The sequence below is a fragment of the Pleuronectes platessa genome, chromosome 9 (assembly GCF_947347685.1).
Source record: "Pleuronectes platessa chromosome 9, fPlePla1.1, whole genome shotgun sequence".
Classification (NCBI taxonomy): domain Eukaryota; kingdom Metazoa; phylum Chordata; class Actinopteri; order Pleuronectiformes; family Pleuronectidae; genus Pleuronectes; species Pleuronectes platessa.
In genome coordinates, this window is record NC_070634.1 from 7,286,527 (window position 1) to 7,313,313 (window position 26,787).

A 26,787-nucleotide genomic window follows, 5' to 3' on the forward strand; every position below is an offset into this window, starting at 1 on the left:
AACATCATAAACACGTATTGTTTATCTGGTGTGACATATTGGACATGTGACTTTTTTCAACACATTTTTCAAGTACTTTTAAAGACGATGCGAGAGGAGAAGATCAAAGCACTTCCGTCCTGTGTTTGAATATCATATGGCACAAGGGAATAACAGGAGAATTCTGTTCAGTATCTTATTATAAACATTGTGCTACAAAAAGCTTGTACTAACAAAGACCACGTAAACCTGAGAGATGTCGTAGGTAAAGCAAGGCAGACTCTAGTACTGGGTTGAGTATCGGAACTAAAAGCACTACGTTAATTTTTAGAAAGCAGAAGGAAATCAACTTGGAAATATATCCCCCCCGACCCACCCCCCCACCCCTTTATCTTCACATTTCTAACTTATGTATATGATTTCTTTAAAATATTACGTTTCTACAAAATGTACATTCTGTCGCTGATATTCATGGTTAAACCCATAAAACTGTACACATCTGTTTTCGTTGCTAACAGTGATTGTAACGGTCGAAAGTGACGATGCGGAGGCCGCCGGCAGACCAATGAGCTTACATGATCGTGACTGATCCAAAAAAAATAAAACACAAGAACTTAACATAGAAAGCCCTTCAAAATGTCGGGTTTGCCCTCTGCAATCTGTCTGTTGAAATGGACTCTCCGGAGAGCGCGAGAACGGAACAGAGACCAGTGGGAGGCGACGTAGAAGACACAATAATACATGACGCCATGACAATGACCAAGCATCTGAATACGTCTGTCTAGCACTGAGTGAAAGAGGTGGAATGCACTGTCGTGAGCATTTTTCATGAAGGGAGATACACCCACAGTGTAGGCATACAGGTGGCACAACAGCTATGCAACAGCACAGAGACCGAGAGCATCCAGATTCTCTAGAAAAGAGTAGGGAAGAACGTGTGATGGATTCTTATTCAGTTTACCAACCCGTCCTGGAAATCCGTTGATTGGAAATTCAACAATAATAGAAACATTATATAAGAAGAAACATTCTCCATCTTTGGGGGATCCAAAACCAGGATCAAAAGATTTCATCCATGTAAAAATAAGGAAAAGGAAATACATTTCCACATGTGCTATTCAATGTAAACACTACAGGGATTATTTTCCTTTGGGATTTCATTACGTCAGTGGCGTCTATTGGACTTGAACAGCTTCTCGCTCACTGATGAGGGGATGAGGTAACGTGTCAGCACGGCACACCTTCTCCACTCTGGAAGTCTGGACCAAGGTGCAACATGTGTTCAGTCTTGGGAGGCGGAGTCTGGAGTAACACGTCGTCCCTGCGTGCCACATGAGTCAGTGTCTGACTGCCGGCTCCTTCGAGGCTTGTTGCCCATGGGTCGGGCAGGAACAGGGCTGTCCTGCTTCCTGCTACACTTTGCCTTGTTTCAGCCGCTCTATGTGGTGACATAACTTCAGTGCAGGCCCCAGCTTCAGACCCATGTACTTCATGATCATGTCGCTCCGTAGCAGCATCAGGGCTTTTCCATCAATCTCCTGTTGAAACAGAGAGGGGAGATAAATGAATACAAATAGCCTACATCCATACTACAATCTTTTCATTTAAAAACAGCATTTTCAAACTTAACCTCTTTCCACATGAGCGTTTTGAAGCATCTCTAGCAGAGTTGATGCATTTTTAAATGAACATGTAGTTTGTGGATGATGCCTCAGTAGAGCTCATACCTCCACCAAGGCTCAACAGTCCCCTTCAATTCAATCACACATTCATATCAGTCAGACTTTGGTCTCCTAAATGGGCCTGATTTTTATCATCAATATCTATGATTAACTCTCCGGGAAAACTGCAAAATGTTCTGAAAAAGTCTTATCTAACAATGGATTAGATCTGCCCCTGCTGCTGGTCTACAAAATATTGAATGGGTTTTTACACTGACCAGCCACGAATCCTTCCCCCAAATTTCATGGAAATTCATTCAGTTGTTTTGTTTATTATTGCACACAATCAAACACACAAACGAACAAATGAGCATAACCTCCTTGTCAGAGAAAACCCTGAACCTCTCCCCTGTCTGCAGGCGTGCGTGTGTGTGTGCGTGTGTGTGTGTACATGTGTGTCGGCTCATCTCTGTCGCTCTTCACACAGACTGACAATCACCATGTATTTAGTTATTAATCGATAGGATCATGAATCTGGATCGTTCCTTTAGTTTTTTCAGTGTGTTTAAAAACATGTCACATAAACTCTTGAGCGGATCAAACGAACACAAGGTAAACTTCACTCATGCACATTACAAAGCCATGTTACATGCTGCACCAGCGCGCCCGGGTCTGGGACACTGTTGCTCAGCGTGGTTGATGCTGGACAGTTTTTTGCCATGAGCTTTACATCGTGGTATTAACCGTGGTTTTAATGATAATTTCAATTTCACATGGTAACACTAACCTTTGAGAATTCTACTGTGGTTAATCGAGAAAATGGTAACTGGTTCATCCCTAATATGAAGTTTATATTAGAGGAATAGTATAAAAATAGCTGTCATTGCAAAATCTCAGAATCAATACTAGCTTGTATGATAGAGGCTGCTAATGTGATGCAGCCCCACACCCTGTCAGTGGAGTGAGGCCGTAACCTCTTTGTCTGAAGATCTGTCTCTATCGATTTCTTCTTGGATAATCTTGTTTTTCTCCCTCAAAAACTGGAGCTCTATCTCCAGCTCACACCGACCTACATCAGCAGCATGGATGTGTCTGATTGCAGCTGTAGCTCCAATCCTTGAAGAAATGGATATCGACTCTTCATCAGCACTGTCCTTGACGGGTGTGATGGCAGCTGCAGCTCCGCGGCTTAAAGACACGGAGGCTGACTCTTCCTCGACAGTTGCTACTGTGTCAATTGAAGACTCATCTGAGATTGTTTCCAGTGTTATAAAAGGATGTTCTAGGGTTTCACTGGGACTAATTCTTCATCATTCAGGAGGTTTAACAATGTCATCCTATCTTCATATTCCAGCTTATCCTGTTTGTCTAGGAATCTCTGTATGGCATCTTCTTATTTCCACCCAGTGCATAACCCAACAGTAGGTGATCCTCTGGCTTACCCAGCGGATGTAAAATAGTTTTCATCCATTCATATGGTCGATTACAAGGGAACATAGAGTCTGAAAGTTCAAGTCTGCCTGCATGATGCCAATACTCTTGAGGGCTTCACAAGTGACCAGTAGCTGTGAAGTGAATTTCACTGAGACTCTGTGGTATTTCTTCCCTCTCACACATCAGGTCTAAAAGGCTTCTGTCTCGCATTTCAAAGGCGTAACGAGAGAAGTCCTTGAGCTCAAGATAGTCAATGAACAATAGTTTTTTCTGAGTCAAGGTTGCTTCCACCTCGTGAATGAGGCGATCATCATTCATTCTTTGGATTTGTATTGCTACCATCTTGGCTTCATCTACACCGTCAATGTGAGCCCTTTATCAGGCGCGCAGGTACTGCCGTAGAAATAAAAAAAAGTGTCTACTTCAAAACACTGGTCAATTATTTGACATTGTCATTGTGGAAGATATTCTTGCAGGAAAATGTTTCCAAGTACATCAATTGTAGTAGTGTTGACTTGTGCTTTCCTCTTGTAGCCCTAACCCTAACCCTAACCCTTGAACAGGGTTTTTCCTGTATAGAGAAATGCGAGGTAGCTGCTTCCATCCAATTTTGTGCTGCCTCCGCCTGTGGACAAAATTCTAGTACTTGTTTAATTGCTTTAATTGGGTCTTTTCATATACATTTGTTACCATAAACCTTTTTTTCTCAAAGTTCTTTGAGTCCCAGAACCACTGGTCAAAATCTGAAAAAATCACTTTTGATATATCAGATTCAAGAAGCCATGACCTTCATCCGTTATTATTTGGCACAGATCTTCACCTACACTCATATATTCTCTTTGATGTTGATGTTTGAGCTTTGACCACAAAATCAGTTCATCTTTGAATCTAAGTCAGTGTTTGCACCAATGCCCCCTGCAACTGGCTGTTGCCTGTGCAGAGGTGTAAAGAAAACCAAGTTGTGCTGTTGAGTGAACTCACATGTTTCCTGAACAGTTCAGCATGTGGCGCTAATGCTGTGGGGTCAGCATCCCTGATGAACTGCATGACCTCCTCAATGGTCCAGGAGGAAGGGTTTTTACTGGGCAGCTGCTGACTCTCCCGATCAGACGCTGCAGCCTCAGGGCCGGTGGTGGAGCTGGCTGCTGCCAAAGAACAGCATTCGCATTGATGATCAGAGGTAGAAGCAGGTATGCACATAAACTACATCTACTTCCACTGATCATTACTGTACCTTCAACTCGTCTGAGAGGCTGTGTGGAGCCGAGCTCTGCAGGGTTAGATGAGTGGCGGCGCATGGGAGTGCTGTTGCCTGGATGGTAGAGGCTGCTGGCCTGAGAGTGGTACTCTGAAGAACTCCGCACTGTTTGAGGACGAGGAGTCATGGAGTTGGAGGCGGAGTCCATGTAGCGCTGCTCCTTTATCAGGCCATTCTCCTCATGGGGCAGAGTCTCTGCTGAAGAGACCAAAACACAAGATACATTCAAAAATCTTACTCTAAGAGCTGCTCACCTCTGAAACAACATCACATCAGAGTGGACCCAACACCTGATGGAATCAGTCACTTGAGCTGTACCTTCTGAGGGGTGGGCTTCTGTGCGGAAATGTTTAGGAGACAGAGGGGCTGCATACAGTGGAGAGATTCCAGAGAGACTGCGTTTACTACCCCGAGCAAGAGAGGGAGCGTCCAATGCCTCTTCTTTCACTAGAGCACAGAAACAAGGGAAAAACATTTTTAAATGTAGCCTATGACAATTAGTGAACAAATCTTGCCACGCTTCTTTTTTTTTAACACATTTCCTCTCTGCAAACAGGACGATGTACGTGTTTATTTGCATATAGAGCGGGGGATTCTATCAAGAGTGGTCTGTCTGATCGGGTTGTACAATCTCCTCTACTGCGGTCCTCTGTACGTGACGACTGGGTGAGAGCCTGTCACAGCCCGGCAGGACAGAGGCTGCGTGGGGCCAACAGGACGCACATTTCTCTTTCTCTGGTATTAAGGCCTTTCATCCTCATCTATCTGTGATGTGAAAACAATAAAATGTGTGTCCTGCTCATATAGATCCAGGAGTTTAATGTGGCGCTGAATTGGAATAAAAAGGAACAACTTGACAGTAATAATGGAAATTTACTGAGTAGGAGTCAGCCCTGTAGTGTCTATTTGCATATAGAGCAGGGAAGAAAGTTCCGATCATAAGTGGCCACTTGAATCACCCACGACACATGTCAATCAGGCGTAAACAGGGCCAATACTCCTTTAAACGATAAATGATCGTCAATCCGCCCCAAAAATCTGATTGGAACACACGTAAACACCACATGATCAGTTTCCTAAATATAAAAGGTGTTTTTTTTCATCAACATGCAGGAACTATGGGTTCTTTCAGGACCCAAACCACATCACCCCTGAAGTGTTGTGGAAAAATCTGCTAGGTTGTTTTTTGTGTTATCTAGCTTACAAACCAACAAACAAACTGATGGGTGAAAACACAACCTCCTTGGCTGAGTTAAACTACCTACGATACGTCTCAGTTCTAGTTTAAGGACAAATAAATGTTGATTCGTGGTGCCTAGTTATTACCTGACTTGTTCCTGTCATAGGCAGAGTAGTGGCTGAACGGTTGGCTGCTGAACAGGTTGTCACATTGCAGATGACGACACATCATCTCCAGGAACCGCAGCACGAAGGAAGCACTGGAAGCTGAAGGTAGTTTAACCACACGAACTACACCATCCGTCCTCACTGTGAAGAAGGACAACACGTTTCAGTGCTCAATCAATCATCTGTCACTAAAATGTCTGGGCTACTTGTACAGCCATCTGACAACTGATAGCTGTGTGTGTGTACCTCTGACAACCTCTCCTCCTCCTGAGTGAGTCTGCAGGGCAATGAGCAGGACTTTGGGCTGGTACGCACAGTCCACACATGACTGGACCACCTGCTGGAGCACAGCGTTGACCGGCCCCGGGCCAAAGTGGTCAGGCAGATGCTGCATCTGCTTCCTGTCCAGGTGCGGACCACAGTTTCCATGCTTATTTACATATACACACACTGAAAAGACACAAACATTGAACAGATTAGATTCTAAGATAATATCTTTAATGCAGTGCAGAACATGTGATGGCTCATTAAGGGAAAAAAACAACAATTAATCAATTTACCTGTTGAAACCACTGAGTTGAGACTCAGGGGGCTTTCCTGTGGAACCAGGATGCTGGACAGCTGTGTCGGACCCTGCAGAATCTTGGACTTTCTCTGAAGAGACACAAGTTCATTTGTAGATACACAAACAAACAGAACGTGAGAATGAACTACAGTTTAAGTATGTAATAGCAGGGTCGCACCTTGCTTCCGGGTTTGGGTCCTCTCTTCTTGTGAGGCTGAGGTACAAGCTGCGTGTTTTCAGATACGGCTCCATTCTGGGCAGCCGCTGCTTCTGCCACAGCTTTGAGAAGAGCGATAGTTTCGCTCTTGGGCCGACGGCCTCGTACCCCCTTTCTGACGGGCAGCGGGGGCAGAGGGTTGGGGAGTCTGTAGGGGGAGTGCATGGAACGCCTGCTGGGCTTGGAGGGTGACACTGGGAGACTCTGCAAGTTCTTTGGGAGGGTCACTATAATCACAACATAAATACAGTAAATAAAAATGTCATTTACACAACATCATACTGAATGTGGCTTCTTGGAAAACTAAAAATAAGTTTTAATAGCACATTTAGTCAAATTAAAACCAGCCATGAATATGAAAACAGGAAAATAGTGTTGGCATGGAGCAAGCAGTGTTTTTTTGGTTCCAAATATTAAACTGTCTTTGGACTGAAAATGCGGACATGTTCTCAATCTGTTCAATGTGAGAGGATAATAATCATGAAGAATGGCTTAAACCTGTCTCCTTACTGTGGAGTCTCTCCTGGCTAATAAGGGAGACATTATCTCTTGACCTGGTGACCATCACAGTGAGCTGTACTGCTGCTGTTGGTCGAGAGGAAAGCTAAAGCAAAGAGATGGAGTGGTGCCAATCTGGGTTTGGACAGGAGCAACTCATTACTGCAAATGGTGGAGGAAGTGATGTCCTTTATATCATACATATCAAGTGAATCGTATTCATTGAGCTAAATAAATTAATATGATTCCAGAGTTAAAGATTGCACACATCTGCACCGACATAAAATCGCAGTATTATATGAACAGAATCCAGGACTCAAGCCCATTTACTGGGGCTGGTAAATACTTTTATGTTTCTGTGTGTTCTCACGATTCCTAAACAATTCCAACACACGCAGCAGAGTGCCAAAAAATAAATCTTCCTCCAAAACACAGCATGAGCTCAAAACACAGCCCACAGTGACGGAGGAGCCTCAGTATGCAGACTGATCCGCGTTAGTTGGGGGAGGAGTAGTAAGGGTGTGTGTGGTTTTCCCAAACTCTAAGAGCGCACACATGAGCAGGTAAACATATTTAAAGTGTAGCAGCAGCAGTGTGTCATGTGTGCAGTGGTTGATAATGTTCCCATTGTCCATCCAGTCTTGTACACAAACATAGTTGAATCATGGCTGAGCAGCTTTTATATATACAGATTTTTCCATGCACAGGGTCTATGATGTGAGGAACATAAATCCTCTTTCCTTCCTCCCTCGCTCTTGTAATACTGCCTGTTCCATCCCGCCCACCTCAATACACTTCCACAGGACTCTTGTGTCTGCAGAGTTTCACATGCAATGCACAGTATGTCTCCCACAGCTGTTCACTGACAGCTCACGACACCAAAGTCTCTGAATGTCACTGCAGTTTATCACCGTGACCGTGTTGAAAACAACATGTTGAACTTGTTACTGAGCAACCCAGCTTTCTTTGACAGTGTAGCCACGGTGACAGGAGCAGATATACATCTCTTAACATACATTTTCATAATTAATGTGCGTATGAAAAGATGCAAAATCTGAAAAAGATAAAAGGAAGTTTTACTTAAATAGGAAAATACTAAAATGTTTGTTTAATTAAGCACATCACAGCACTGTGCCCTATCACTAAGTTTGACTTTTCCTGGTTTAAACACAGTTGTTTACTTAAAATTGTCATTATTTTACTAATACTTGTTACTTTTATTTGAAGGCGCTGGCACTTTAAAGCCAAAACCACCAAAACAACCAATCCAGCTTCAGTCATTCCAAACCCCTGCACAATATTTAAAAACACAACTGCTACATTCAATAAGACTGAAAACTTCTGTTCAGTGCCCTTCAAATACAGGAACAGTGAAATGTGCAAACACATCACATTAGGATCAAGAGGCAGAATTCAGGCTTTCTTTGTGTATATTTGACTCTGAAAGACAACAAGGCCAGATGATTCGTGCAAAGTGTGTTTATGATGTCATAGCTGTGGCTGCAGATTTTTTTTGTAAGTGTGTGTGTGTGTTTGTCTATGTTGGGGTGGTGGTGGTGGTTAATAAACGTGCAGCTTCGATTAAAAACAGCAGCTTCTGCCTTAAGCCTCTCTGTATGTGTAGACTTGTGCTGCCACCTACAGGCTAACACTCACCACTGTTGCCTGGTGACTGGAGGCTGTGCTTGGTGAGGGCGCACCAGCCCACAGGAAAGATGTCCCGGGAGTCACACTTGCACCAGTAATCGAAGGCACCCCTCCAGCCGTCGAACATGACGAACACCTCATCACCCCTTACTTCCCCAATAGTGGCAGGGCAGATGAGGTATGGGTTCTTCTTGTCCACAGCCTCCAGCTTCATGCCTGGCTTGAAGTTGTTCTGGGGGGGCCCCGGAGGCTCCTGACAATGTGAGAAATAAGCCCATTGCAGTCACTTATACACACACTACTAATAAGATTGCGACATGTTAGTGTAAAGCTTTTTTAAGTTTGTACCTTTTTAAAGGCTGTTGCCGGGGCCATTTCTGCTCCATTCAAGGTTCTCAAAAGAAACATGGGCCATGAGGACGCATTCATCCTAAATCCTGGAGGAGAGAATTCATTCAAATAAAGATAAGATGAAATATAAGAACACCATATTTATTGTCATTAACACAGCATGTGATATGTTGAATAATGTCTAGCATTGTTAAAGAGAAAAAAAAGATTTCAGCATTAGTATAATTTTTTCCAGAATGCTAAGTGGACTCAAGTGGGTTGTTGTTGTTTTTTTAGTCCAGAGATAATGTCAGATGTGAGATATTTATGAAGCACTGCCGTTATTAATTTGTGAGGTTGCAAAAATGTACCGTTAAGTTCTTTAAATCTGTTTATATTTACACATTCCAGATTTATTAAAGGATTCAAAGAAAACCTTTTTGAATCCAAATAATGACAATGATAATAAATGTTCCTCCACCAAGCAGCCTTTTCCAAAGTATATTATAATATATAATTTGATATAACTATTTTAATATAATGTTCTTACTGACCTTCTACAACCCTAATCACGGTGGTTCTGTGGATACCTCTTAAGTAATTCCTTTCGTCCTGTATTGTTGAGAATAACAACTAAGCAGTGTAGCCTACTTATGAGTCACGTCAAAATTGTGCTTCCATCCCACCATGCCTGACTCTCTTACCCAGTGGCGGCTGCAACATGTCTCCATTCTTCTCACAGGTGCCGATGGGCTGAATGTCAGAGGAATCCACCAGTCTCCAGAAATCATTGCTGTTGTCGCTTCCATCCAGACGGAGACGCAGACGAACCCCAGTCAGACCCATCACTGTGGCAATGCAAACTGAAGTGGAGTTGCGTGGGTCGTGGGCTTCCAGCTTCATTCCCACTTTGAAGTCATTGGAGGGTGGGACACAAGCCTGGAGATAACGACAGTGTCAGCGTACATGTCACTGTTAGCACCTCAAAAAACATCAAAACATGGCTGCAGACAGGTTTAAATTATGTTTATCACACAATCTGTGGAAGCATTTAGTTGAACAGAGACGGGACAAAGAACAATGTGCATTTGTGAAGTTGTGCACTTTTTAGAGTGGTTTGGCATATAAAGTCATAAATATAGAACATTTGAATGATTAGATATAATCACTACAAGAAAAAAATCACAGAGCCACTGCTATTCCAGTAACAAAAACACCTATAGGACAAACTTAAAAAACACAACTTAAACTGCAACACAAAAACAGCTCTTCAAAAGTATGCCAGTGGACTGACTGAGGCATCCAATTTGACACACTGCATACTTCTGTCTTCATGCAACTGGCCCGTGCTAAATATGAAATGAATCGAGAAGGACATACCTGACGATAACAGCTTGGAGGAGCCGGTGTAGATGATGTTTCTTTAAGATATTCTTCCCAGGTGAAAGCATCTGAAGAAGTAAAAAATTTATAAAAAAGCCATTCCAAGCAACTTTGTTTATAATTTATTAAATAAAATCCAGTAAACACAATTAAGCAATATGCCACAGTATAACCCGCTACTCAACTATGAACTGTGGCATTATAAAGTATAAAAAGGTTAATTCCTGCTCACTTTTACAGCCTTTCTCTGGTCCACTGGTATCAGTCAGATGTGCATTCTTTATTTTATCGGTATGATGTGACCAAAAATCTATGCTTAAACCTGTTGTCGAAACCATTTAAGTAAATCATGGTGCAAATGTTTTAGTATCAAAAATGACTATAGGGTTCTCTTGATGCCATGAAGCTAAACAGTTCTTATTATATTGAATCAAAGTAATCCAAGGGACTAGGTCTCACTAATCAATAGAAATATCATCTCAAAATATCAAAAAGTATAGTTCACCTTTATTTGTTGCAGGAGTTGTACCGGTTGGTGGAACTGTTCTTCCTGGTCTGTCTTTTTTGCCATCTTTCTGATCTACAAATGACACAAGTGATAACAACAATGTTTTCAAATGTATGGAAATACAAAAATTATTCAAACTACATAAAACAAACTCTTTTTTTAGATTAAATCGTCAGAAAGGGAAAAAACCTCCATTGAACTCAAAATTTTTGTGAAATGTTACAGTTACATTGTAATAACAAATCCAAATGTTGATTCATGTAACAAACACTGACAAATATACATTTCTGAGGGACTTTGTGTCAGACAACATTTGTTAAAAGTTCTACACTAAAACCTGGAGCTGGTGACACAAACAATATCAAATGAATTAATGCCTTCAGTAAAATGTTCAAATTTACAATCATAAAATGATTTAGAAATGAAGCTGTATTTTGTGCAATTATTTAAATCCCTACACACCCATTGTAGCCACAAAGGTATTTCCTCATATACTTCTTTTACACCAACATTTTGAGTGTATGCAGGCTTTTTTGAAAGCAGGTAAACCCAATTCAAATAGAGAAGGACTCTGTTTTGGGCAATTTTGCCTACAAAACCAGAAGTCAAGAACATAAATCAAATGACAACACCTTGCCTTTTAGCTGGGTTTTTCCCATGGTGACGTGTGACCAGTGGAGACACTTCAACAATGAGGACCGATGGTGACACCTCTACAAAGACAATCAAGGTGCGGGACGTCGACCCAGTATGCTCTGTGTAGTTCCGTCCTAAAAATATCAAACATGAAAATATTTGATATGAAATGCTGTACACACACAAATACACAACAAAACAGTTCTACAGATTGGTTCATTCAAGCATATGATGTAGGCTCAAAACTACAATGTCGTTCATTAGCCTCTTGATACAACATACATGGGCTTTCAATGTTAGATCAATGCAGATGACTTTGATTCATTGTGAATACATCTACAGTTTGTGTATGTGATTGTACCATTTCCATAAATTAAGTTTGGAACAGATATGTGAAAGTTAATGTCAATAATACAGAAGCTGCAACTAAGGATTTTTTCCCACAGTTAATCTATCAGTTATTTAAGAAACGGTTTACTGCAAATGTATCTCATCAACTTATCAACTAGGTATTTTAGGTACGCACAAGTAAGCTTACTGACAACTAAAAATAAGTATGCATGTTTTCAAATTGCTACTTGTAATTACATGTGGTTCAGACTTTCTGTAAAGCAGCTACTGATGGTTTATCTCAATGTACTTTGTGAAATGGAAAGTCAGGTCTAACTGTTAGTGTTGGTTCCGTTTGGAAACAAAGAGAGAAGTAGCTCTGGAAATAACCTGCAGCACATGAAACCTGGAGGCAAGAGGCGCGGTGATGCTGACAGAGAAGGGGACTTGGAGCGAAACCCACCACAGCCCCGCTCGTGAGAGAGGTATTCCAGTAATGGACACTCCCCACGGAAACAGGAGGGCTGAGACAGGGTGGGTTTTGTTCCGGCCTGTGCTGGTGGACTGGGACAGACACTGTGACACTAAACTTTTACCAGATTTCAGTACGATGCTAATGAGTCCACCCCCCGGATCTCGTGTGGGGAGAAGACTCGCTCAGAAGTGAGCTGGGTCACAAGGAAACAAAACTGATGCGCTACATTTGCTGGGATGGAACATGACGTAAAGCGTCGTCAGGTCAAATCACCTTTCCCAGTAAAAACAGTAGCTAACTCGGCGCGGTGACGGTAAAATGAGCCATGTTAGATGACTAACGTTATTCCACTGAAGCTAACGCTGCCGTGTGATGAGCCACATTAACGAGAACGTTGTACACAATGACCCGACTGCTCCCTGTAATATCTAACGTTACGTGAGAGCGAGGTCTAATATCCGAAAACGAATATTTTTACACTTTCTTCTGTTTTTCTTCACCCCTGGGCGTTAACTGTTATCGGGCTGGTTATGTCATCTCACAACACCCTTTCAATATCAACTTGCTTGTTAACAGCTAGCTACAAACACACCGACGTAACGTCGGGTGTAATTTACTTTATGTATTACGATATAATTAAGCAGCTGTTGTTATTACTATTTCAAAATGGTGCGTCTTGGCTATCGAGCGCCGTATCTGATGTACAACCAGAACACTTTGACGTTCCGGGTAATAGCCGGGGCCCAATGTTGACAACTGGGACTGCCTGATTTGCTAGCAACCGCTGCTGGCTAATAACTAGGTCGGCTAACCTCAGCGTTAACGTGAACCCTCCGAGAGTCAGTTTCCTCCATGTTATCAAGGAGAATCACACACAACCAGGGTCGTTCGGCTTCTAGCGACATTCTTCCTCAACTCTACCTTATTGATTCCGAGGAACAAACTTACAAGTGCCGTGTGTTTTCCGACTGAAGATCCACTTTTCTCTATTCGTCAGCTGCCATTTTTCCACGAATGTAGTGTATTCTTACACGCATGTAAGTTATGCCAAAGATAGTGTGGTACAGAGAGCACGGGAGAGCCACGACGCTGGGCTGAGTCTGTAGGTCTTGTTCGGTGGGCCAATGGACTCCGGTGTTACTCAAACTGACAGCCAATAAAGAAGAGGCTTGTTCATTTTGCCCAATCAGCGCCGGGGCTACTAGCTCTGTAATTTTTAGATTCCAGAAAGCAACACGAGTGACCCATCTTCACTTTCGCTTGTCTTTACAGGGTCTTTCTCGTGCATCCCCTCCTGTGGTTCGAAACGGATCCATACAACATGGACCTTCAGATGAAACTCTACGATCACGGACTCTTTTCTGCGGGAATCAACTTATAATAACGCGAGGGGAGCAATCATACTGGAAGTAAACAAAATTATAAGCAGAATAATTGTTTTTCTTAAATAGACAACACGAATTAATAATTAAACATATTGCAATAATAAAATATAATTCAATTAAATTAAATGTAAAAAAAAGATCCTGATAATATTATACATACTATGCAATTTAATCAAAACTGAAACCCCATATTTTTCAATTCAAAGTAAGACAATAAATTAGAATAATACTAATAATTAAAAAACATTAAAACAATAACAATAACCAAATGAAACAATGTCAGAAAAAGTTCTATGTTCGTTATGTGTAAAAAGGTCACAACCTGCTCACAAACTCATTTGGAAGTTGTGCGTCAGCAGCAGTCAAACAGAAGAAAGGTCACTCAGAATCATTGTTCTATTCTAGTTCTAAACCGGTGGGGGTTTCCCCTCCTACATTTTTTTATCAAATTTATGATATTATAACCCTACGCTATCAAACCTTTGTTGTCACTAATAAAACAAACTTCAGGAAAACAGGGTGCTGATATCTTTGTGTTATTTGCAAATGACTGCAAGTTATATATACTGACTGAAATGTATGTCTCCACACAGACCAGGGTAAAAGCGGACCCATTGTTTGTATTACAAAATAATCTCCCATCCTCTTGACAATTGCTGAGGTTGTGGTTTTTTTATTTTAACTGGCTCTGTTATCCAGCAACGACCGGCTCAATGACGCTGACTGGGTGGTTCTTGCTCTGATTTTTCCTTTGTTCCATCTCCAGTAAGTTACAGAAAAACTGCAGCCTGCTGTTTGCTCTGCTTTCATTTCTTAAATCGCGTTATGAATTATATTTATTTAAAATGTCAAAGATTTTTTAAATTTTTTAGACAAATGTGTTAGTTAAGTGCAGTTTGAAAATGAGTGAATAGACTAAATTTGTATTTGTAAGGTACAAAACATAGCAAATACTATTAACTGTTCCTCAACAAACAGGGTTGACATGCTAATTCAGGTATATTAATTAATCAAGGATTCATTTATTTGTTAGTCCAGTAACATTTAACCCCCAGTTTTTCATGTGATCAGTACATTTATAATCCAACTACTAGTGAGTAAATTGGGTTCTTTGAATCCAGGTGGTTCATTTGTTGTTTTACAGTCTAATAAAGGGTTTCGTATGTAAGTATTTTCATATTCTGCCTCTAGAGTTTTCTCATTGGTATCTTCAGGAGTTTTGCAGGTGTGCGTGCATGACCGGACTTGCTTGTGTTACTTGGGGACGTTTCATCTCTTGTATGGGAGTGTGAAGCAGGTTTTGTAACAATATGTAACAATTTGTTTGTATGATTATTGTTAAATAAATAAAGTCTGATTGATTGATGGATTGATAATCATATCAGCGTTTCTCAGTGATGAAGATTGACTCAGACACACACAGTGCTTAACTTCTCTGAGAGCAATTAAACTGAAACATAAGAGCAGCACTGCAAAACATACAGATTCTGTACTATTTACATACATCTTATATGAATAGTAGATTATCAACTCTATGCACATGTTGCAGTAGTACCTGTGTTGCAATGAACTGATTAAAATGCAATTGATGCTTTTACGTATCTAACATAATCATCTTCAGAGTGATGTGTGGAGGAAGAAAATCAGATTGCTAATAACATACTGTATTCAATCTTTATTAATAATTATGGCTAAAATATGTCATATTGAATCGTTTTTAAATTGTATTTTTCATTTTGTGACCCCCCAAGGGGTCTTGACCGTTAGTTTTGGGACCACTTCTCTGAGTCACTGACAGACTCATAGATGTTGGGGCTGCAACAACTACTCTGAGATGGTTCATCTCTTTAATTATCATAGATATCGTTTCAGTTTTGGGTTCATCCTGAGGGTGGCAGTATTGTTTTATATGGTTATACACACGGGGGTAAACATAAAGACCCTGGAGTGCTTTTAATGTTAGTAACTCTGATTTGGTCTGAATTGAATAGAGTTTTTTGGGGAACAAACACACACTTGATCTTATTATGAGGTTTATTTTGCTTCGTGCTCCTGAGAATTCGTCCAAGAGGCAAGTTTGTACCTTTGTTTTTTCTGTCCATAATAATGTGGAAAAGAAAAGTATACATTTACTTTGATGTAATCTGTATGTCTATAATCCGTATAAAATAAAGAAAACTTCTCACAACAGTACAAAATAGATTTGTGAGTAAAATTAATTCAAACTCATTAAGTGAGTAAAATGAATTCAAACTCATTAAGTAAAATGTATTCATGCTTGGTGGGCCTCTGGGTTTATTCAAAATTATCTTCTTACTGGATCAATTTGACTGTTGTCAAGGGAGACTTTAATCTCTACATCTCTCCTCTCATAAAAGTAGCAAAATCACATTGTTCCTCTAAGTGAAAGTGCGTAAATGTCTTAATATGAATCCTTCATCTCTTTATACAGCTGCCTCCAGACAATTGTGGAGTGAGAATACAGGCCACCTTTGAGCAAGGCACCTGTTTCTCAGCTCACTGTTAATTGACTTAAGGTTTCTGTTGCTGTCGATACACTCTGATGTGTCTTTGATGTCATTATACTGAGAGCGGGGTGTGATCTTGTGAATTATGTAATTGAGAAATTAGAACAATATTATCCTGCCTCGCACAAAAACACCCTCAGACCGCGGCACGGCTTGCGTCCCACTCCGCTCTCTGATTGGTCAAAAGCGAGGGGGCGTCGGCGTAAACAAGCGCTTCGGCCGCTCTCATTGGTCCGCCCGCTCGCCGCTCACAGCTGTTGCCTGGTGATCCGCTCGCAGCTTGTCAACCGCACGATCCAGTTACTGGAGCTGCAATGAAGATACCTCCGCTGGTGGGTGGACGAACGGGCCCGGGTCCATCCGTCCCCACCGAGCACTGACTGGCTGAGCGCTCCTCTTCATCGCGTCGCGGACGAGACCGCGGAGCTGCTGCTGGAGCGGGAATTCTCCTCAGCTCCAGCTCGCGCCAGAGGCAGCGTCACCGAGCTTCAGGTTTGTTTTGAGCCAATTTGCGTATTTTGCGTGTTTTGTGTGTTTTGTAAATCAGGCAACGCAACGGGGCTAGCTTGGCGTTAACGTAACTAGTCCCGGTTGGAGAGAGGCTGACTGGGGAGGACTGAGTGAGCCGTGGGTTATTGGACTTGTTGGATTCATTGCTGCTCTGCATTGGAAATGTGGGGGATACGTTCATTCTGTGGGCAGCACACACGCACGCACGCACACGCACGCACGCACATAATTATGATTTCACAGCCATTTCAGTTTCGTGTGTTTTGCAGTTTTTTTCTCTATGTGAGAGAATTGTAACATGAAGCAACAGGACAGGTGTGTGACAGCAATGTACATCTACAGCAATTATTTTGACTTTTTTTTTTTTTTATGATAAAAAATTCAAAATCAAATATGTAAGTTTAAAATGATAAAGGTAAATGTCGGATGTTTTTTTGAGCTGTACTGTCCTTGTGTTCCTCTCTCTACCTCCAATGGCTTTGATGATGTAAAGCTGTGTCTCTTGTAAAATTCTTACCATTATGTGTTGATGTGATGTGTGTATAAACCCAATCTGGACGTACATAACAGAGCCAGGATTGTATGAGGAGGTTTACAGGTTCTGTAATATGAATTCCACCAACCCAGGCCATTACCACGCATGAGTCATTCTGTTGATACAGACCAAATATATGATCCACAGCAATGCCCAGTGCATTCCTGATCATATTAGTCTTCTAGTTCCAGGCCAGGAGAGTATATTGTTGCTATAAATCTGCTCAGGGAAAACAATGGGCTGCATGGCACTGCATGTAGGCTGTGAACTGATGAGAAGCACAAAGTGGGTTAACGGGCTCAGGTTTAAAAACAGGTTTCAAACACTCTCTGTGAAGCTGTCAGTGTTTAAGTTTGCCCACAGTATACCTGTGATGACGGTGTGCAGCTGAGGAAGATAGGGGAGTAATAGACCACACAGTGATGTTAAGTGTTCTGGGAGACAGAGCTTATTTTGGTGTCGAGGTTTTGCATACTGATGGGCAGCTCCTGTGCCCACAGCACCGTAGGAGACTGGGGAGTGTGAGTAGGCTATGTGCGCGTCCTTGAGCGCTCCAGGAGAAGATGAAATGGAGAAAGTGGTGTCTGGAGTCTTATCTGATTCAATAAGAGTAAAGAGTGTGTGTGGATACCAGAGGAGATTACATCAAGGGCTTGTTTGTTTCACTCTGAGAAAAAGGAAAGTGAAATAATTTTTTTAAGGTTCACTAAAATCAGGTTGTGTGAGGCAAAGCATAGGACCAAAAACACTTGTGTACTGTCCACTGCTACTCTTGATGGACTTTCTCACATCTAGAAAAATAAACCTTTTATACTTGAGTCTTTATCTGTTTTTTATAAACTGAAGGCATGGAGGAATTTTATGACTTTTAAAGTGAGGATAACACTGTATATGTTTTTAATATGGTGCAATATTTTATGTGCAGGTTGAAGCGAGCCCCGACTGAAGGCATGTGGTGGATATTATGGCTCACAGCCGGCGCACACCTCTTTGGAGCCAACAACTGGCCGGCTCACGCCACCCTGTAGCCGGGCCTCCTCCACCTGAGCTCCATGCTCCTCACGCAGTGTACCTTTTGACTTCATGAAGATCCCTGACATCGGTGATGTAATGAATAAATTTGAAGTCCTTGGGATCGTGGGTGAAGGTGAGAGTGCTCATTTACTTTAAACATAACTTTGTGAAGCAGCCTATTTTGAATGCACACATCTGCAGCAGTGAGTCAGGTCTTCAGCCAGAGCCTCCCATGTGAGGCAGCATGCTCACCAATGTGTTGTAGGGCTTCTCACTGTGCAATCATTGGATTGTTTTGATCCAATTTGCCTAAGGAACAAAGGATGGTAGCAGCTGATGTTCATGACCGAGCAAAACCATTGAGGTCAAGGAGACTTTTCAAAAAAATATTTATCATTACAGAATTGTAATGTTACATAAAAAACTGAAAGTAGAGGCTGTGACCTGGATTCACCCTCCTGTATTGTTATAGTAAAAATAAAGTGTCAGTTTTTGAATTATTCAGTTTTAATGTTGCAAATGTCAGTGCAGCAGAGTGATTACATAGTTCAGCCAAAATGCCTCCCATTGCTTTTCTCTTTCTGTGAGCTTTGGTTGATATAAAGTGGCAGAGGCCCTGAAGTGAGGCCACCCACTTGTCCCAGTTTCCACACCCCTACTCCCACATCCTAGAAATGGTATAATGCAAGTATAATGTGTCAGTAGAGGACACAGGGAAACTCTAAGCTTTTTTGGTTGAAGCTGAGTGCCTGTCCAAAGTGTGTCTGTAAAGAAGTCAGCACTTTTAGTGTCAAATTAGTCTGTAAAGTTGTGGTAGTTTTTCAGTGGCACTCATGGCACTGTGCGCTCCATTTGATCCAGCATCACGGATTTAAATGATCGTGAGGTCAGTCACTTTTGTTAATGATTCAGGACTGAGTGCTGCATGTAGGCTCACCCTGACAAACACGAAAAAAAGACACTTATCTTATGTAATTATCTGCTCTGTCTCATCTCAGGAGAAAAACATCAAAGAGCATGATTGTAGTTGTACATCTTCTGGCACATGGACTACAATGGTTTTTGTAGTAATTTTGTTGTAGCCATCAGATTTTTCCAAATTGGAAAAAAGTGGGAAACAACAAGGATTTGAAAGTCAGTAGGTGAACAACAAATATTTTTTTTATGCAACAAGCTGGATTACAGAAATGTGTATTAGCAACAAATTCTCATTTTGAAAGCAGTCACAACTGCATCAGGATAAACTATGTTAGAGAGAATGTAAATGTTTTAAAATCAGCGTTTTCAGTTGAGTAGATGCTTTATTTTAGCAATCATGATGGAGCACAGAGAACTTTGTCATCACCCTGCTCAGCTCAAGAATAGATGCATGTGTGTGTATATATGTGCTTGTGCGTGCGTGTGTGTGAGAGAGCGACTACCAGCGTCAATAACATCAGAACTGGTGTAGCTTGCCAACGCTTGTGTCCTACATTCTGAGCCACTTGTCCTTTTACAGAACAGTATGTTTTTTCATAAATCATGTGAGAAGCATTTAAAGCCCCCTTCACTTTTATTATATCAACATGCTGAAATAAAATGGGTTCTGGAGTTGTTGGCACTTGTTGGCATTATCAGTCCGCTCATTTCCTGTGAGACTGAGAAACATCCTAAGTCAAGCCAGTCTTTGTTTATTTATGATTATAGACCATTCGGGTGTGTTCATCATACATTGATGTATTTAAACAGAATCTGAGCTGTCACTTTTGATTATTTTATGAACCTCTGCTTTTAAGTGCTTCTTGAAAAGCAGATGTAGTAAAAACATGAATAATCTGAATATTCATGAAAAGATTAGCTCTTGTAAATGTCAGTCAGTCATGCAGTCTGCTTCTTTTTAGGTGCCTATGGTGTTGTTTTGAAGTGCCGACACAAGGTAAGATCTTGTCAATTTTAATATCACCTCAGCCGCTTGTTGTTAATTGGTCTTGTCAAACCATTTCAGTCATCTGTTGTTTTACAAGTCCTTATCTTGTTGAATTTTCCTCATGAAGTAAGGAAGTTTGTTGTTATCGATACTTTTCTTCTTGTTAACAAATTTCATGAAAAGGCCAAGATGAGCAGTGTATTTCTTTTACTAACAAGGGGCTGTCTGTATATGTACAGTCTAATATAGATCCATAGAGCTCCATTATCTAAAAACTATTATCAGCTCATAAACAAACCACAGTTGCACCAGTGTGCTGTGTCTTTGATACAATAAACTGGGGCACTGTCTATTATTAAGAGTAAAATACATTTATACTGCTCTGCTGCTGTAAATGCCTATGATAGAACCAAATATGAATTAATCAGTGAGTGAAAATAGTCCCTAACCAAATCCATTTTTCCTGCTAATAACTTAACTCTTAATCACAGCTGTTTTGGGATATTATTTAACATATTAAAAAAAATCAAACAATGTGTTCCTGACCCATGTAAAGATTTGCTGTTCATTAAGAATCAACGAGTTGTGCTCAAAATAAGAGAAAAAACGGGGGAGTCAGACAAACATGCTGGTTTTAGTTTTGTTGACAGTAACAAATAATAGACTTGATAGAGGTTGGATTGTCCTGTGCAGTTATCTTACAAAAGAGTTTGATGTATTCGAAATTAGATATATGCTTGTTGGAGGTTAATGATATAATTTGTAAGTGTATGAATATATAAAGTTAAATATTTTGTTGAGTTGTATATCCAAATAATCACAAATGTGAAAATCTGTTATTTTAATCCAGGTTGAGGTCCATTTCATTTGATTACAGTCATGTCCATTTCATGCACAGAGCAGTCTTCTTCCAGTTTTAAGCCTTCAGCATAATTGGGCTCCAAGTAAAATCCTCCTGAACCATTAATACTGAAAGAATCCTGACTTGGAGAAGCTGACTGCAATGACAGTAAGACAATAACTCCCATAATGCTACTTCATGACATCACCAAAGTCCGTATTTTCTCAGGGCCCTGTCACACATACGCAGAGAAGTAAATGACGTGGGTCAAAGTTCACCAAAGTTGAACTCCACCTGAAGCCACACTGCGATCTCCCTCGACGCAGGAAGCCAATGTTTAATTTAGCCTCCTCGCTCGTACATATTTGAAATGAAAGGGAACATTTGGGTATGTGTGACTGGGCCCTTTACTGTTTTCATTTGAGATAGCAGCAGCATTAAGAAAGGATCTGCAGGGAACATCAGAACAACATGCTGTAATTTCTTTAAAGGTCACTTTTAAAGGTAGTCATCAGGCACCCAGTCAATCCACATGACTTACTGCAGTGATCTTGTGCCTTAGAATTAATGTGATGCCTTAAGTGCCGCCTACGAGCTGCTGCACAATTGGTTACAGTCCTTTTTGTCCTGACTTGTGTTCATCAGTGACAAAGATCTACTTTGAAAGGTAGCCCATTTTTTAACTCAAATTCTTCCACTGCTCAGTTTTCAGTTTTTAGCCTAAGAATAAGGAAACCAAACTGGGAGCAGGACTATGAAAAGCAGTCGAGTGACGCTGCAATAAAACCCTTGTCATCCCGGTCCTTTTAAGGAAGAGGCTTTGCGGGGAATTGACATCAATCCAGCATGAATAAGAGAGACTAACATCCTCCTACTTACAAAGATCTGCAGGAAAGAGACAAAACACTTTCTGAGCCTTTCTCTCCAAAATCCTTGATGCTTTTCTTGTTCTGCAACTGCCGTGCATCTGCCTCCATTACGACGCTGATAACGGCAATAACCTTGTCCATGAGCCAGGTTTCTAACGGTGACGAGTTAGCCTAAGTGTTCGATTTGTAAAAGACAGCAGCACCAAGACTTGATGTTGAGGCAACACTGTGAGGAAAAAGCACCCCCCACACACACATACACACACACACACACACACACACACACACTTTAAGCTGGATTCACAGCCTGTAATTACTGAGCTTTATTATGGAGACTGATTGATCCCATTCACCGGCAGCTGCAAATGCCAATGTCTCCATTATATACAATAGAGCTCACATCAGTCAACCTCAGTTCGGTTCTTCACAACAGATTGAGGCTGGTGCTTTGTCTGTAACACTCCCTGTATTGTTTATTTATTTGTGTGAATCTTCTACAAAAAATCCTCACCATGATTACACTATTCAAAGTCCTGAGGAAATGATGTCCTTTGATTGTTATTCTTTTCACAGATGTTTATGTTGGGAATGTTTATGAGATTACTTTAAATTAAAGCATTTTTGTTAGTCAGTAATAATGGCTAACATTACTATATCACAGACATGTCTGTGTTGCCATTGTCATGGTGGATTTGTTAGATGAATATTTTCCCTCTAGAGTCGGAGTAGACAAACTAAAGCTCAAAGGAAATCCGTTCAGAAACTTGAGTTCTCCAATAACATCACTAGCACATGAAAAGCATGACCATATTTTTTTAGAGAGGCTATAGTAAAGTTTCACTTTAATCTTTTAAATAGATACTATTTATTAAAGAACAGACATAATTAGTATAAATGAATGGCCTTTTTTCTTGCTCCTAAAAGATTTGGAATCAAGTAACAGTGTATGCAGCAGTAATCATGTTAACCAGGCTGTATTTGAAGGGATCATTCACTTACTGTTTCCATTAGTGGATTTGATTTCAGTATATGGAGCTAATTTGAAATGTCTTTACATTAGATAATATTTATTATTTCCTTGTCATATTATAAACTCCCTCGAGATCGGACATTTGACACAACCTCCGAGTCGTTTGTGTGTTGGAAATTCAATAATATGCCGCTTAGATTGAATATCTGTTGGTAACTTTATTGCTAAACACGTGAAAGCACAGGGGGATGAATTCTCTGGCTGCCGATCAATATGGACCAGTGCCATCTGGAAAATATTGTATTGTTAGTGTGAGTGAACCAAAGCAGTTTTTTTTTTTTACAAGAGCTAACTCACAGATCTATGCTGCATAATTTGTGTGCACACACACACAGAGACGCGAGCACACAGTCAATCACACATGCCATGCACAGATGCACGTAGACGCACAAATGCTCTGACATGTGGAACTGCACAAATGTTTGATGGTGCCGTGACTATTGGAAGGGAAGTGCTGTGACCAGAGAAGATGGCTGCATTTGCATGTAACAACTGCTGCCGAGTCGCAGCTGCTCGTGCTCAGAGAACATGCTTATTTCACCAGAGACACGCCCCTTGAATTTGGGTTATACAATACATGTATTTAACAGGAATAATTAGTTCCAAGACAGATCTGGGGCCAGATATAGAAAGGATGGAAACAGACACGAATGCATTCTCCCATTTCCACACAATCATCTGAATCTCAGAGGCTGCTGGGTTACAGTGTGTTCCCTCACATATGCGTCACATCGTCCACAGACCGAGAGGAATAATGTCAAAGGAGTTAATGGTGCAATTATGGGGATGTTTTAGCCTATTGAGCCTAAACTGATAGTATAAGTATATTAATACTGAGTATATTCAGTCTTATTATAGTAAAATTCTTTATATATTGATACCTAAAACTTAGATTAGACCAAACAAAAATAGGTCACTGCATTTGCATTTGAACTTTGATAGGAGTGATGCTGTGTTTCCTGGACATGCAAGAATTTAAAGGGAAATTGTAGTCTAATGGTATTTGTTAAAATATATTTATTGACGATTTTTGATACTCAATATGCTTGTGTTCATGTTTAAAATGTGATGTTCATTTGGCAGCCAGAACTCTGTGTAAATACCATTCAGGCAGAAAGGAAGAAGGTTTATACTCTGGTCCAAATATCTAATGACATCTTGTTTAATTAATTCAATTGTTCAGTCCAACAAAGTGACGACACAGACTGAATGTAAACATTTGTGTAACATATTAGGTTTGATGTAGCATCCCCACATTATTAGCTGGTACCTCATATGAACAGTTTGTAGTACCGTCTCTTTCTAATGTTTTTCGATGCCCTAGCTTTTAGTCTTCAAATTTTGCCACGGCTCTAAAGAGGGGAACCAAACTGAAACTGCAACATGCTGTTATGTCAGAAGGGTCGAGCACACTGGGGCACAGAAAAGCTTTTGTCTTGTAGTTCTGGCTCATCCTTTATTAATTTCTTGTCTATTTAAATGGATCAGCAACAGAACATGTTTGGGTTCACTAATTCTTTTTTGGACCACTCTCTAATGGAAATGCAGTGTTTTATTGTGGCGTGTTGACAGGAAATGAGGGGAGAACCAGATTTAATGCGGTTTCAAGGATATTGTATCCCCAAATCCACCTTTGCCAAGTGAGCAGAGAAACAGTGCTCCGGGTCTTCCGTCTTGCTTGCTGGTACGTGATTAATAATCATATGAATATGCTAATACATTTTTAAGCTCATTAGAAGACCAAGCAGCAGCAATAAAAACATCAGGACGAGCTGGCGAGGCGGATCACAGATAATCTCTGTAGATTGGACCGTCTCATTTCGGTTCGAGCTTCGCAGAGGAGGGGGCCTTCGTGGGCCGGGGTAGACTGCATCCTACGAAGTATGTAGCGCCTGAATTGAGACTCAGTAATAGAACTACTGAATTTGCATTTTGTAAAAAATGGCAACACACACCTACCGTATTATCTGTGGTGAATTCTGGTCTCCAACTTCTGTGGCCAGTTGAGGCAACTGTGAAGGTGAACACATTGAAGACAAATGGGGGTAATTGCAAGTTTGCTCTTTTGGTTTGTCATCAAAATGTCCCAACATACTGCCCCGACCATCCGTGTGTAGACTGTATTTTGCTTACACAAAGCACTACTTTTTGAAGCCATGCACAATTGATCACCAACCAAGTACAGTACTTCATCCATTGTGAATTAACTGTAAATGTGAGATGAAAAGTGACGGCACGTTTGTAAAAGGTTGAGAAGTTGAATATCATTGTTTGTACAACGTTTACAAAAGGCAAGGTCAAAGGTTCGATGGAAAAGTGGCCATCAGAGAGGGAGGGAGTCAATAACGTCACAATAAATGTTTGAATGGGGAAAATGGACACACTAAAACAGTCTCTCCCGCAAGTTGCAGTTGTTGCACTCTGCTACACAAAGTGGCGTTCAGCCCTTAAAGGGATACTTCACAGAAAATGTCCTCTCTTCTTTCTTATCCTGTTGTTCACTGTGTGAAAATGATTAAGTTAGGTGCTGGAGTTGTGTTTGTTGACTCACTGTGTTGACGAAACTTGGGATATCCGTGCAGAGTTCATTGACTCTTTATGAGACATGTTTGGTCATTGTAGATTACAGAGGAGGCTCCTCTCAGGTCACCCAGCATAGAAGTCTTCTACACTAGAAGTCTGGACATGTTCTTCATGTGGTGTAATGCAACATGAGACGTTTTGAATACTGTCGAATGTAAGATAATTTTTGGAGCATAAAGAAGTCTAATTCTCTTTAACTAAAAAGTTAAGCCTGGAAACTTGTCAAAGATTTGGGGACTTTTATTTCTCACATGCACAGAGACAAGTTTAAACATGCAGTGCAATGTGGGGGGTGCTCTGTTTCTTTGTCTTTGCAGATATATCAAGGGGATCAAACTGTGTGTTTGTATATATACCATTTTAACTCATTACAATTCAGGTTAAAAACTGAAGTTTTTTTTCTTCTTTCAGTGTCCTTGAAAAAGTGACATTTCTGTTCATCAGGAGTTTCACTTGTAGATTGTTGAGGTGAGACCTCCCACCAGACTCTGGGACCTGTTGATTTACATATGAAACCCTCTGTCTAGGTTGAAACTTCCCTCTGAAGCTAGTCCCAAACTGAAGGTCTCTCTCCAGCAGCTAATCTAAACCTTGGATAAGGCTTGTGCATGGTCAGTGGTGGTTCTTTAACATGAGGCGGTGTGTGGAACCTAGAGGAGAGAGAAACATAGTAAACATAGCTCTGTGGTGAGTATTGATTTAAGCGTCGATCACCTCGTAGGAATGCACATTACACAAAGCGGCACCCTAAATGTGCTTATCATCCTATGAACTGGTTTCCCGTGCTACTCTGTCTATAGAGAGGTAAAACATTGACAGCATCAGGGCAATGACTCCTCAGATTAACATGCTGGAACTGACTCAGTTTTGAAGGTTTGAAACATTGAAATACTTCAACTATTGTGTTTTTTATTGATTAAAGGAGATCTAAGCTTCCTTATGAAAAGCCCTTCTGAACAAGTGCAGTGGCCACATTGTGATTTAAGTGCAGTCTTTGTTGGCATCATTGAGAAAGTATCAGCAAAAGATGGACAGCATGTCTACATGTCCTGTCATTGCTCAGAAATGAAGATAAAGATTCATGGATATGAACGTGGCCATCCTTTGCATTTGTCCGTATATGTGCTTGACCTATCCCGAGTCAGTCTCTCAGTCGATCTTGAAATTTCACCCTGTATTTATAACATCAAATAATAAATGAAATTACTGTGAAAATTTGCACTTGGACAAACATCAGTGTGACACAAAGTAACCATTATTGACATTATTGTGAATTATTCACAACATAATTCACATTAAGTAAATATAATGTACTATG

General features: G+C 40.8%; 2 protein-coding genes and 1 long non-coding RNA gene across 6 annotated transcripts in view; 2 read left to right on the top strand and 1 right to left on the bottom strand.

Moving 5' to 3' along the window:
- Positions 1 to 363: 363 nt before the first annotated feature.
- On the bottom strand, positions 364 to 13,388 carry LOC128448295 (sex comb on midleg-like protein 2). Of its 2 annotated transcripts, none has more exons than XM_053430880.1 (15): positions 13,217 to 13,388; positions 11,465 to 11,597; positions 10,825 to 10,899; positions 10,317 to 10,387; positions 9,641 to 9,875; positions 8,955 to 9,043; positions 8,616 to 8,859; positions 6,423 to 6,688; positions 6,240 to 6,333; positions 5,926 to 6,129; positions 5,659 to 5,820; positions 4,651 to 4,779; positions 4,309 to 4,530; positions 4,056 to 4,216; positions 364 to 1,517 (listed from the first exon to the last, which is right to left on the bottom strand). In XM_053430880.1, the coding sequence occupies exons 2-15, from the start codon at positions 11,484 to 11,486 to the stop codon at positions 1,392 to 1,394; spliced, it is 2,100 nt and encodes a 699-aa protein (XP_053286855.1). In that variant the 5' UTR covers positions 11,487 to 11,597; positions 13,217 to 13,388; the 3' UTR covers positions 364 to 1,391. The 2 variants fall into 2 exon arrangements, with proteins under 2 accessions (XP_053286855.1, XP_053286854.1); XM_053430879.1 differs by having other exon boundaries at positions 4,056 to 4,219.
- Positions 12,119 to 14,168, top strand: LOC128448297 (uncharacterized). The gene is made up of 2 exons (XR_008339725.1): positions 12,119 to 12,327; positions 13,541 to 14,168. It is a non-coding gene; the product is annotated as an uncharacterized LOC128448297 (long non-coding RNA).
- A 2,342-nt stretch (positions 14,169 to 16,510) lies between these two features.
- Positions 16,511 to 26,787, top strand: part of LOC128448559 (cyclin-dependent kinase-like 5) — a 34,093-nt gene continuing 23,816 nt past the window's right edge. For 2 of the 3 annotated variants that reach the window (XM_053431258.1, XM_053431259.1), the window contains exons 1-3: positions 16,511 to 16,673; positions 18,152 to 18,373; positions 20,121 to 20,155. In XM_053431258.1, coding sequence (XP_053287233.1) covers positions 18,310 to 18,373; positions 20,121 to 20,155 — 99 coding nt within the window. In that variant the 5' untranslated portion in view covers positions 16,511 to 16,673; positions 18,152 to 18,309. Of the gene's footprint in view, positions 16,674 to 18,151; positions 18,374 to 20,120; positions 20,156 to 25,992; positions 26,157 to 26,787 lie in introns of those variants that run through there. The other variant, XM_053431260.1, reaches the window with a different exon arrangement.